The 12,678-nt window shown below is 32.7% G+C and overlaps 1 protein-coding gene across 1 annotated transcript in view; it reads left to right on the top strand.

Annotated features, from left to right (window-relative positions):
- Window positions 1–12,678, top strand: part of COLGALT2 (collagen beta(1-O)galactosyltransferase 2) — a 133,496-nt gene that overhangs the window by 83,671 nt on the left and 37,147 nt on the right. Inside the window, exons 3-4 of the mRNA XM_074308568.1 lie at window positions 1,137–1,254; window positions 10,576–10,710. Coding sequence (XP_074164669.1) covers window positions 1,137–1,254; window positions 10,576–10,710 — 253 coding nt within the window. The remainder of the gene's footprint in view (window positions 1–1,136; window positions 1,255–10,575; window positions 10,711–12,678) is intronic.

Below are 12,678 nucleotides of genomic sequence, written 5' to 3'. Positions count from 1 at the left end.
CAGTTCCTACCCAGCCTTAATCACTGAATGTTGTTGCCCCAGGCAGACTGAAACCTTTAAAAAACCTGCAGCCAAGGTCACTTTCAGTCATCCTGATCTTGCCACTGGACCCAAATGACAGTAGAAGGTCACCGAGGCTAGTGATTTTGTACAGTCCATCCTGACAAATCCAATTCACTTATATGTCATGGCATCTTCTCCCTGAAGCCATGGTTCTGTTCAAGAACAAAGGACAACAATAGGCTGATTATATAGCGTACCCAGGACTTCATTTCATGCCACCTGGAAACATCATTAAGGTCATTTCATAATATTCAAAAATAAGATCAAGAAAAAGAGCATTGATTGCAGCATTGATATACACCAACCTTCATGGCAAAAATTAAAAAAAAAAAATTGATGAAAGAACTCAATATGATTCTTGGAACTAAGATTAAATCAGTTTATTCCATAGTATTGTATGAGCAATTGGAGTGAAAAATATGGTGGGAAATATGGATGATGACTCCATTGATGAAACACTAGCCCTGTTTTTGTTTGTATTTCATTCTGCTGCTCTTTTTACCTTTTTTCCCTTAAGAAATTGAGTCAATAGAAAATAGGATTAACCAGAACTAAGTTTGTAACCAGAGTAAATTCTACAAGGCAGAAAAGAGAGAATTATGGTGACAGTATCTCCACAAGAATTTGCATTGGTGACCAGTTTAGGAAAGTGGGATCCCCTGAATCAAATTTCCCTCACAGCAATAGCCCCTCAAACAAAAAATCTGCAGAATAATTTAAAAGCTGTAACAGTTGAATTGTGTTTCTTACAAGGTCTGACAGCTCAAAGACACAGCTGCGAGCAGTTGATGGAACCAAAAAGGGACAAAATCTACTTGTTCTGATCCATAATATCACTTCATCTAAAGTTTCTGCTGAGACTTGTGCAGAAATTGGCGAATGGGAATAGGCTTTGTCTCCTCTGGGAACCTTTCTCTATGTCCAGATGTTTGGGGGTTACTTGAGGTGATTGTATCCTAACCTTTCCTTTACTTCTTTCATTAAAATGGAGGAGAATATAGATGAGTGTTTTGAGCAGCTGTCCCAGAAGTTGAAACAATGCAGAAATACAATCATCCTTCCTTCTTTCTTAGGTCTTACTCTGATGAAATTGGACCAAAGCACTGGCCAGGCTCCCGGTTTACACATGTTATGAAGCTCCGGCAGGCTGCCCTGCGAACTGCGAGGGAAAAATGGTCAGACTACATCCTGGTAAAAGCAGATGTTTTGATTTCTTGAGCATATCCAAAGCAATTGTCTAACAGTTGTTGCACTGAAATCAAAACAGGTCTCTTGTCTTTAATCTCATAGCTTCGCAGGTTCATAAATTTAGAAATAGAAAGGGCTTTAGATCATGGACTCTAACTTGAATCTTACTGGTTTCAGGCCCAGCACTCTATTTTTTGTACGGCCATGCAGTAGTGACTGATCCAATGATTTTCAGAACTCTGGAATCAAGGTTGATCATTGAGTTCATCTGAGTTCTAATGTTTTTCATCATATTATTTGAGTCATTGTATATTTTGTTCCCTTGGTTCTACTTGGTTCTAAGACTCTACTTAGTCTTAATTCTTCTTATTCATCATTTCTCTTCTGGTATAATAACATCTCTTAATTTATTGAGCCATTCCTCAATGAATGAATAACAAATTTTTCTCCTGTTTTTTACTAAAGTAAAAGGTGCAGGAATGCATATTTTACGATCTTTTAACTTCCTTAGAATTAATGCCCAACAGTGATATTGCTGGAAGTATGAATAGTTTAATTACTGTTTGAACATTGCTCCAAATTATTTTCCAGAATTGTTAGAACATTACCACCACTATTAGTCTATCAGGGGACTAAAAGTGGTTATTTTTGTCTTAATCGATTTGAAGGGGATATGGTAAAAATCTGAAAATTTTAATTTTGAAAAATTTCAATTTGTCGTTCTCTAATTATTAATGATTTGCAGTGCTTTATGATTCCATCCTCACCCCTTCTCATTTCATTTCTTCTAAAAACTGTTCATTCATATTATCTGATCATTTATGCTATGTGGATAGAGCACCAGGCCTGGAATGAATTCAAATCAGACTCAAACATTTATTAGCTATGTAGCCCTGACCAAGTCATTTGACCCTGTTTGCCTCAGTTCTGGAGCTGGAGAAAAAAATGACATATCACTCCAGTATCTCCAAGAGAACTCCAAATATGGGTCATGAAGAATCGGGCATAACTAAAAATGACTTAACTCCACAGAATCTTCTGATCAATTATGTATTGATTATGATTCTATTAATTATCTAAGATGTTTAGGAAATTGATAGAAACTTATAAGACCTTTATCAAAGATATTTGAAGTAAGCATTTTTTATACTGACTTTGTTTTTAATGAAAGCTTTTTTATTTTATAGAATAAAAGAGTATGTTTTGTCTTCTTGTGATCTCCCCCAATCTTTATTTCTCCAATACCATAAATCTGAAACTGTCCCTCTTCTTTTCTTTATTTTAAGCTGATAAAATTTTCTGTTCATATCTATATATCTATTTTACATTTCTTGATACTTTAAAAAATTTCAACTCCTTAAAGACTCTAGATCTTTGTCTGATTTATTGATAAAGCTTCTAATCAGACTAATTGCAAAACAATTCAATTTATTGCTTTTTTTCTTTAAAAATAAGTCTGTTAGGAGAAAGCTAGGTGGCATCTAGGTGGTGAGTGGATAGAGCACCAGTTCTGAAGTCAGAAGGAGCTGAGTTCAAATATGACCTCAGACACTTAACACTTCCTAACTGTGTGACCCTGGTTAAGTCATTTAACCCAACAAAAAACAGATAGATAGATAGATAGACAGATAAAAATAAGTCTGTTAGTTTTCATCTCCCAGAATATTTTTATGTGATTGCATCTATCTACTTCATCTTCTGTCATTTCTTCCATTTGCTATTTAATTTAAAAAATTGTCCTTCTTCCACATCTCAAGTGAATATATATTTTTTACATACACAGATTTTTAATTACACTGGCATAATTAGAATTTATTGTTGAATATAGAGACAGATGACCCAGTGTTTTCAAAAGCTTTAAATATAGAATAAATTCTAGAAAATCAAAGCATGCTGGAGAAGTTTTCAGAAAGAGCTTGATAACATATTTGTCATTTGAGGACAAAGTCAGCTTTTTAGAAAAGCTTATCATCTGAAGGTGATTAATTTTTTAAGCTATCACATTTCCAGTCTGCTAAGGTATTTGTCATATATTTGTATCAGCAACTGGTAAGAATACTCCTAATGTTCTTCCATTAATTATAATGAAGATGCTTGGTTTTGAAAATATGCTTTTAAAATCATATTAAAGAAATTCTTTCCATTCCTGCTAGTTTAAAAAATTATAAGTGAGTATTCTCTTATAGCTATTAAATGATTTATATGTATTATATTGTATTCTGGGACTTGGTCTCCCCTATCTCTCCCAGGCTAGAAATTTAATGGCCACTCATGATCCCAATACCAATTCAAATCACAATCAGTCCAGAAGTTTTCACTTGCTTTCCTACCTGAATCACTTATTCCTTCCTTACATAGATTGGTAGCCACACAATGTATTGGTGTGGGATTTTGCATACACGTCCAATCAGCTTTTAGCCTAACTGCATTTCAGATTCCTGAGATTATTCCATCCACCAATTGCTATTGCCCTGGAGCAGGCTTGTGCTACTATGTCTGGCTAATCATAAATTTTTGCTTTTTCTCTCTTACTTATGTATTATGTGAACAGTTTCCTTAATTTGAATCGCCTGTTCATTCATAATACAAATCTACCTGATCATTATGAAATATGTATGGATGTATATGTTTGTATCATCATTAATGCTTTTGGGGGCTAGAGTGTATATAAAGTTTATATACTATACAATATAGTATTGCATGTCTCGATATATCATATATTCACATATTTGGCAATATAAATGGATAATTACTTGTTTTGCTTCTGAATCATTTCTTACTTCCTTCCCCAAACCCTTCTCTTCATTCTCCTTAAAAAAATCATATTTATGTAATCCACATTATAGTTTATTATATAATTATAATGTATACTCTTATATCATGTATTATGTGGGCATATATGTATAAATTTATTTATAAATTTTACAAATTTCTTATTTGTTGTGACATATTATAAATAATAACATTTCCTTAATAAGTAAGCTGAAGAATAGATAGTTGTTTTACCCTTCTCCCTTTGAGGAAAGATTAACTTTCATTTTGAACACAGATAATTTCATTGCTTTTGGAAAGAAAAACATAGTACAAATTCTTCAGAACAGTACAGCATTCCTCTTGCCTACCATATCAACTGACAATACGATGCTTTATTTTCTTGTAGCTCTTGTTGCTAACTCACCCTATTAACTGCCATCACCAATTTCCTATCATTTATGTTGAGGAATCTCTCACTGGGGCTTCTCAGTGAGATCTGTGCTGTTAATTTTAACCACAAAACTTTTATCACAGAATTTCCTGCCCTTACTCTGTTATCCTGCACTGCTTGGCCAGGTGCATTTGTCTTCTAGTTAGCTGACACCCTAATTCAAGTGGCTTTCCTCAGCTACTACTTGTCAGAAAATCTTATGAAGAAATCCAGTGTGAGCCACTTCTTGCTTTTTCCTTTCTCTTCCCTCCTCTGATACATTTGTTAAATATTGCCTAATTGGTGTTTATTTCTTTGCTATGTTATTATAGTTGGACTTTATGGTTGAGCTTGTTTTTTATTTTGTTAATATGCTTTGATTTCAATAATAATTTTATTTTTATTTTTTGCTGAGGCAGTTGGGGTTAAGTGACTTGCCCAGGGTCACACAGTTAGGAAGTGTTAAGTGTCTGAGGTCACATTTGAACTGAAGTCCTCCTGACTACAAGGCTGGTCCTCTAAACACTGTACCACCTAGCTGCCCCAGTCTGCTTTGATTTCAATTGTGTTTTTTAAAATTTCATTCCTTATCTGAGTTTTTTAGCTACAATTCCAAATCATTTATTCTTCCTTTTCCCTTATATAGTAAAGGCATTGAAGACTTTTAATTTGCCTATTGCAATTGTTTAGATTAGATTTTCTGGTTTGGGTAAGGTCTCATGCTAGATATAGAGGGTGATACAAGGATTTAAAAGTAAAATTTTTACTTTCAAGGAGGTAAGATCCTTGTAGTTTAAAGATGTAAGGATGCAGAAAGATTTGGCTCATACATAGATAAATAATTGCAACATCCACATGCTTAGCACAGGACCTGGCACATTAATAGCTGCTTAATAAATATTTATTGACTGACTCATTTAAAGAGAGAGTTAACAACTATAGTGCTCAAGAAAGGCCTTGTTTCAAGGAATCTGGGAATTCTAATAAAGAATGGGAAAGGATAGGATTCGAGATATGAGGAACCACCTACGCAAAAACAACAAAAAAAGCATTTATATTCTTAAATTTTAAATTTCCTCTCATTATTTATAAATATTCACATAATAATAATACCTACCTCAGAGAGTTGATGAGGATTAAATCAGATTGATGTACATGAATGTGTTATCATCATCATCATCATTAGTTTTTCCATAATGTTCCACCACAAATCTATAAGAATCAAGCTATTCATTAAACTGTTCAAATCAGTAACTCATTTATCATATTCTGATAATGTAGTGTGAACTTTGTCACTGATAATTTTATATTCCCTACTTATGAAACTGTAAGATTTTATTTTATGAACTTGACCACTTAGATATTTATTTTTATTTTATTATTCATGTGTATTTTTGTTTTTATCATATTTATCTTAATTAGCTCTACTTTGTATTCAAATTTATGTTCCCATTCACTGTAGCTTTCCTTAGCCTGACTATTGTTTGATATCTTTTTGACCAACCTTTAAATTCATAGATGCATAAATATTTTGCATTAAATATATTTCCATTAGACAACATGAGTCATTCTAGTTTCAAGTACATTTTATGATATTTTTCTCTTTACAAGATGTCCATTTATATTTAACATTAAATTTGTTATTGACTTCCTTTTTTTGCAATTGTTTTATGTTGTTGAAAGCAAATTGTTTTCTTATTTCGTTGTACTATTTTGATAACTATATTTATTCAACAAAACTAGGCACAATGACTATGTTTTCTGTGATTTCATGTGCAAGTTTCTCTTAACGCTTGTGTTATATATATATATATATATATATATATATATATATATATATATATATATATATATATATACATATATATGTGTATATATATCCTATTATAGTTTCTTTTTCCTACTATTTTTTATGGATCTGAAAAACCCTTTTGATTATATGATTTAAATGTTTGGAAATTTGTATCTCTTAGAATTTCAATTGTGATCTAATTTGGAAAGATTTACACCTGAGTCCTTTTCTCCTTGAATTCTTTGGAATTGTTTTGAATTTGAAATGTCAATCTCTTTCCCTCAAGCAGAATGCTTAGAAACTAATTCTGAAAATGAAATTCATACTTGTTAGTGTGCTTAGGTTGCTTTCATTCTTCACTTCTGCCTCATAAAATTCCTAACCTTCATCCTTTACAATGAGATATAAATATCACCTTCTTCATGCTACCTTTCTTATTTTCCCCTTCCAACTACTCATATTATTCCCTACCATATATTTAAACATCCTATATTTCTTTAATCTTTATTCTGCATATAAATTCTGAATATATTTAGTACATGATGACTTTTCTATTACAATGTAAGTTTCTTGAGAGCAGGGCTCATTTGAATTTTTTCCTCTACATCTCTAGAGTCTAAGGAAGTGCCTGGCACATAGTAGGAGCTTAATATGTGCTTGTGGATTGATTAGTTGGCACAAGCTTTATTTCAGCTTCTTCTGGCTGTTCTATTTTGGTACTTTTTCATTTGTAGTTTCTTCCTTCAAGATGCTTTTCTTTATCACTGTGGTTTTGAAATTTGAAGATAATCTGCCTGGCTGAATTTGAATTTTAAATTTATTCTTGTTATAATTCTTTGTATTCTTCTCATATATAGAGCATCATTTGTTCTTGAGAATGCTTGGAAGTTTCTTGACTAACTCCTTGAAAAGTGATGTCTTAAGTTATTTCCTTTTTTGCTATATTTAAGGTTACTATTATTTCTAAAATTTGGTCTCCTACATCTGTCTTCAAGCTCTGTAATTATTCCCTACATTGTTTCCAAATATTTTTCCAGTTCAATTATTAAATTCTTCCACATTGACCACATTATCATTCTTCGTTCTGCTGCATTTGTTTTTCTTTTCTTTTTTCTAATGTTTCTATGATATTTTCTTTTTTTGTGTGAATTTTAAAAAATCTCCCTTGGAGACTTTTAAAACTGAATTAAGTTGTTTAATTCCGCAGTTTTCTTTGTTGTGTTCAGGTAGTCCTTTAATTGTATCTGAGATTTATTAGTTAAAATCATGTGTTCTTTAATTTCTACCAGGAATTAACTTTTAATAAGCTTGAAGCTTCCTTAAAAGATTTTCTTCTTTAACAGAATTCACCTTTTGGGATTTCCTTGCATTATTTCTAATGTTTTTTTCTTCAGGCCTTTCTCCGGGAATTTATCCTTCATGTTTCTCCTAAACTTCTATTTTAACAATTTTATTAGAGCTTTTCTTTGGTTTTCTCATTGCCTATTTTGATTTTTCTAAACATGATTTCTTTTTATTGATTACCACTATTTTCAAGAGGGTTGCAAAGAGTTTTATTCCCATTTATGCTCTCTTTCTGACATTTTTAACCAAGGTAAAGAGATAGTAAAGAGAGTATAGCATAGGAATTACTATCAGGATTTCTGCTAGCCTCACTAATAACTCTATTTAAGTTGGTTAGAGAATGGTCCTTTGCACAATGCTATTATGCCTTCCTATAGCATGAGAAATGGCACTAAAAAAAAATTGGTGTCCTTATGTGAGGCTGTGAATAAGGCAAAATGCCCAAAAAGTTCTGAGTTCTTTAGAAGAAAGGTTTCTCTGATTCTCACAAGACAGAATGATTACTATGCAGTCTAAAACTTCATTACTATAGTTATAAATGTGAAAGTCTGTTCCATTTTTGCCTTTGTCCCAAAGAACATGAACACTCTAAATGTTTAAGGAGAGATTCGAGTCTCTTCCACTTTGTTCCCACAATCTCTTCTACTTTTTATGCTGTAAAAGAAAATTATTATCTCTGAATTGGTTCCAACATTATGTTCCTTGAGTCTTTTAGAATAACTCAGAAAAGTACTGGAATGTGTAGACATCATCTTTGTCCTCTCAAGAGTGTATTTGGTTTCAATGCATCTGATGTTGCCTAAGAGTAAAACAGCTGTATGCACATCTGTGCTATTCCCATGAATCAAGGAAAAGACTTTTCTGATTATCCCTGTGAAAACTGAAAAGGGCTGCTCTCTATAGGCTTCAGTGGACCTACTTCTATTATATGACTTGGAGATTCAGAAGTTTTGTTTGTTTGGTTGGGGTTTTTTGGGGGGGAGTGGGGGTGTTTAGGAAGGGAACAAAAATGACAGTCTGTTGTTTGTTTGAGCTTGGTTGTCATTAAGATTCTGGTGCCGAGAATTCTATTATGTCTTATTATAGCCAGGAACGCTTTATTTCCCTCTGGATGCAATTTATTCCACACACCTCCTCTCAAAAAATCTAATATTTTACATCATCCCATCACTATGCAAATCACCAGCATGTTTTGTAGAAAATGTCACATTTTATTAAGAATATTTAGAAATTAACTAGCCAAAAAAAAAAAAAAAAGGGAAGCTTGTAGCAAGTTTCTCTGATAAAGGTCTCCTTTCCAAGATAAATAGATCTGACCAAATTGATAAGAATGCAAATTTATAAGAATGAATCATTTTGCAATTTGTATATGGTCAAAGGATAAGAACAGTTTTCAAAAGAAGAAATCCAAATTATAAACAGACATATTTTAAATGTCTTGAATTACTAATAGAGAAATGCAAATTAAAGCAACTTTGAGCCTTTACTTCACACCTATCAGACTGACAAAAAAGGATTTAAAAATGAAAAATGAGAAGTGTTGATAGGGCTGTGAGAAAGCAGATGTATTGTGAATTGGTACAGCCATTCTGGAAAGTACTGTGGACCTATATCACAACTCTAAATTGCATGCATACCCTTCCCCAAAGACATTAGAGAAAAAGGGATAAGTTTTTAAACACAAAAAATATTTATAGTAGCTCTTTTAGAAGTGTCAACTAGAAACTAAGGGAGTGACTATCGTTTGAGGAACAGTTGAGCAAATTATGCATTGTGAATATAATAGAATATTGATTGTTGTACTATAAAAAATGACAAAAGAGATGATTTCAGAGAAACCTAGGAAGTTGCATGTAAAATGAGCAGATTCAGGAAAATAACATTGTAAAGACAAACAACTTTGATGAAGTCTGATCAGGGCAGTAATCAACCATGATTCTAATGATGAACCACATCACCTATCTCTTTATAAAGAGATGATGGCATCAAGATGCAGAGCACATGGTTTGGGACAGCGTGACTATGGGAACTTCTTTTCTTTGAACATTCATATTTATTACAAAACTTTACTTTTCTTCTCTTTTCAGTTTGAGGGGTGAGGAAGTAGGAGATAAAAGAAAAAATACTTGTTAAGTGAAAAAGAAAATAAAAATTCAAAAAAGCATATTTTAAATTGTATAGATATCTTATTATGGCCATGCAACTTTAAAGACATTTCTTATTGGCCCTGTGATTTGATCTGACATTTGTAAACAGCTGTTGAGGAAGCTCTATCAACCAATGCAGGTTGGTCCACTGAATAACAACTTACAGTTTTTAAGAGTTTCTTGAGACTCTGAAAAAGTTAAAGTAACACAGGTAATATGTAATGGGAGCAGGACCTAAATTCAGCTTTTTCCATTTGCTTTCTGATTACTACACCATGATGCTTGTCATAAATAGCATATGAAAAATTCATAGCACAATGCTCAGCACATAATAAGTTTAATAAATATTTATTGACTGACTGGTATTTTTGATAAATAAGTTGCCTTGAAAATGTCCAGAATCTTCTGAATGTGTCTGTTTTCTAGATTTTCTTTAGTATAAGAAATTATATTGTTGCTACATCAGAAAAACAAACTTTAATCTAATAATCACCTCATTGAGTAATATTAGATATAATGCTATTTTTAAACAGATTCTACCCATAACAATAAAGTATTTATTCTGAACCCAGCTGAGTAGTGGACTTTAAGACTTTACTTGAAGTCTGGCAAAAATGAGGTGGGAACCAGTCTTCAATTGAGAGATGGGATAAAATTGCTAATCATATGAAATTGCTTCTGTGAGTCTTGTATTTAGACACTAGGACGCTTTTCAAAAATTTCTCATTGCTCTACTCTGTGGAGAGTAGAGCATGAAATAGCTAGCTTTGTATGAGGAACAATATTCTAAGTATCATATCTATATTCTTTTATCTGCTATTGAAAACTGTTTCACATCTTTTTCCTTCTCTTCTAAGTTTATAGATGTTGACAATTTCTTGACTAATCCACAAACCCTCAATCTGATGATCTCCGAAAACAAGACTATTGTGGCCCCAATGTTGGAATCTCGAAGCCTCTATTCTAATTTCTGGTGTGGAATCACACCTCAGGTAAGTTGTCTTGGGCAATGCCTTGAGGAACATAGATGGTAATCTAGCAAGATCATCTCTTTTCCCCCCATTTTTATTGTGAAACAAATATGCAAGTTTTTTTCAGAAAGAAAAAGCTGCTCAGTTAAATAAATATCTCTTGCCCATGACATTGTAGAAGTGGTGAGTTCCTCATCACTGAAAGTGGTAAAAATTCAAACAAAGGTTGGATGAGTTAATTCAACAAGTCAATGCTCATTTATAAGGTGCTTATTATGTACAAGCTCTGTGTTGGAAACTGATAACTTTTTAGTAAATTTGCGTCTCTGAATGTTTCCTCAATTGAAAATTGAAGAGGTTGGGGAAAGTGATAGATCCCTGGATTTAGAACTTTTAAAGATCATTCGACCCAACCCCTAATTTTTCAAATGAGGAAACTGAAAACCAGAAAAGTTAAATGACTTCTTTAAATAAAGATAAAAATAAATATTTAGTAGGAAAAAAAAACCCATAGTAGCAAGTAGCAATATTGGATTTTGAACTGAGGTCTTCTGATTCCAAATGTAACATTCTTTCCATGGCACCATATTGAAGATGAGTTTTGACATTCTTTCCAGCTGTAAATCTATAATCCTGATGGTCTTCATGTCCTTTCTATGCTTCTGGGAACTTGGCCTTCTGCCTTGTCTACCAAATATACAGGAAGCATGACAATACCCATGAGTCTCAGGATAGATTTACATTTTAATAGCTTACAATTGCCCTTAGACTTTTGGGACATCATGTATTTATTTAGGAATGATGAGTTTTAAAGAGATTAGCATATGTTGTAAAGTACAAAAGAATACTAAAGGAGAATATATTAGTATTTGGGGATTTGCTTTTGAAAATTTCCTTTTTTTTCATTTATTATGAAAAGGGAATGAGGTGCAAAATATTATAAAACTATAAATTTTGGGTACCTCAGTGGATAGAGGTCTGGGTCTGGAATTAGGAAGACTAGGGTTTAACTCCATCTTTAGACACTTAACAAGATGTTTGAAATTAGGCCCTTGACTGTAAAATGAGAATAATAATAGCTCATACCCATGAGGATTGTGAGGATAAATATGAGAAAATATTTGTAAAGCACATAACACAGTGCCTGTTACATAGTAGGTACTATATAAATGCTAGCTTTGAAGGGCAGCTAAATTTAGTACAATAGATAGAGTACTAGACCAGAAATCAGGAAAACCTCAGTTCAAATCTGATTTTAGACACTAATTGAACAGATATGTACTTAACCTGTTTGTCAAAATTTCCCATCTATATAATAGGGACAATAATATCTATCTCCCCAGCATTGTTGTGAAGATCAATGAAATAATAATTATAAAAGGCTATTACCATGCCTGGAATATGATGCCACATAAATATTAGCTATTATTATATGTTATTTAGGCTGGAAGACATTTAGTTCAACACTGTCATTTTACAAATGAGAAATTGAGGTCAAATGTTTTGTTCAATATCACATAGACAATAATCATCAGGACTGAGATTTAAAATCAGGTTTTCTCATTTTGGATCTAGCAATCTTCCCATAATCCATGTAACATTCCAGGCTGCCAGTTGCCTTATATACCAGCCTGATTTCAGTATCCTAGCCTGGAATTCCCACAGTTTAATGCACATTGATAGCTGGCATTTTATTTACGTATTAGGAAGGAAAATTAAACTGACTTTGTGGGCTAAGATGACCCAAAGGTCAGAAAGAGTTATTTTTAAAAAGTTAACATGATTTTCCAGAATATAATTCATTCTGATCATTAAAGGATTGATTTTTTTTTCCTGAGGCAATTGGGGTTAAATGACTTGCACAGCTACCATGTGTTAAGTGTCTGAGGTCACATTTGAACTCAGATTCTCCTGACTTCAGGGCTGGTGCTCTATTCCCTATGCTACCTAGCTGCCCCAAGGGATGAATTCTTAATAGATATCTTATAT

This window comes from Sminthopsis crassicaudata, chromosome 4 (assembly GCF_048593235.1).
Source record: "Sminthopsis crassicaudata isolate SCR6 chromosome 4, ASM4859323v1, whole genome shotgun sequence".
Taxonomy (NCBI): Eukaryota; Metazoa; Chordata; class Mammalia; order Dasyuromorphia; family Dasyuridae; genus Sminthopsis; species Sminthopsis crassicaudata.
Note: the sequence above shows the minus strand (reverse complement) of the source record. Positions and strands in the feature narration are given on the sequence as shown.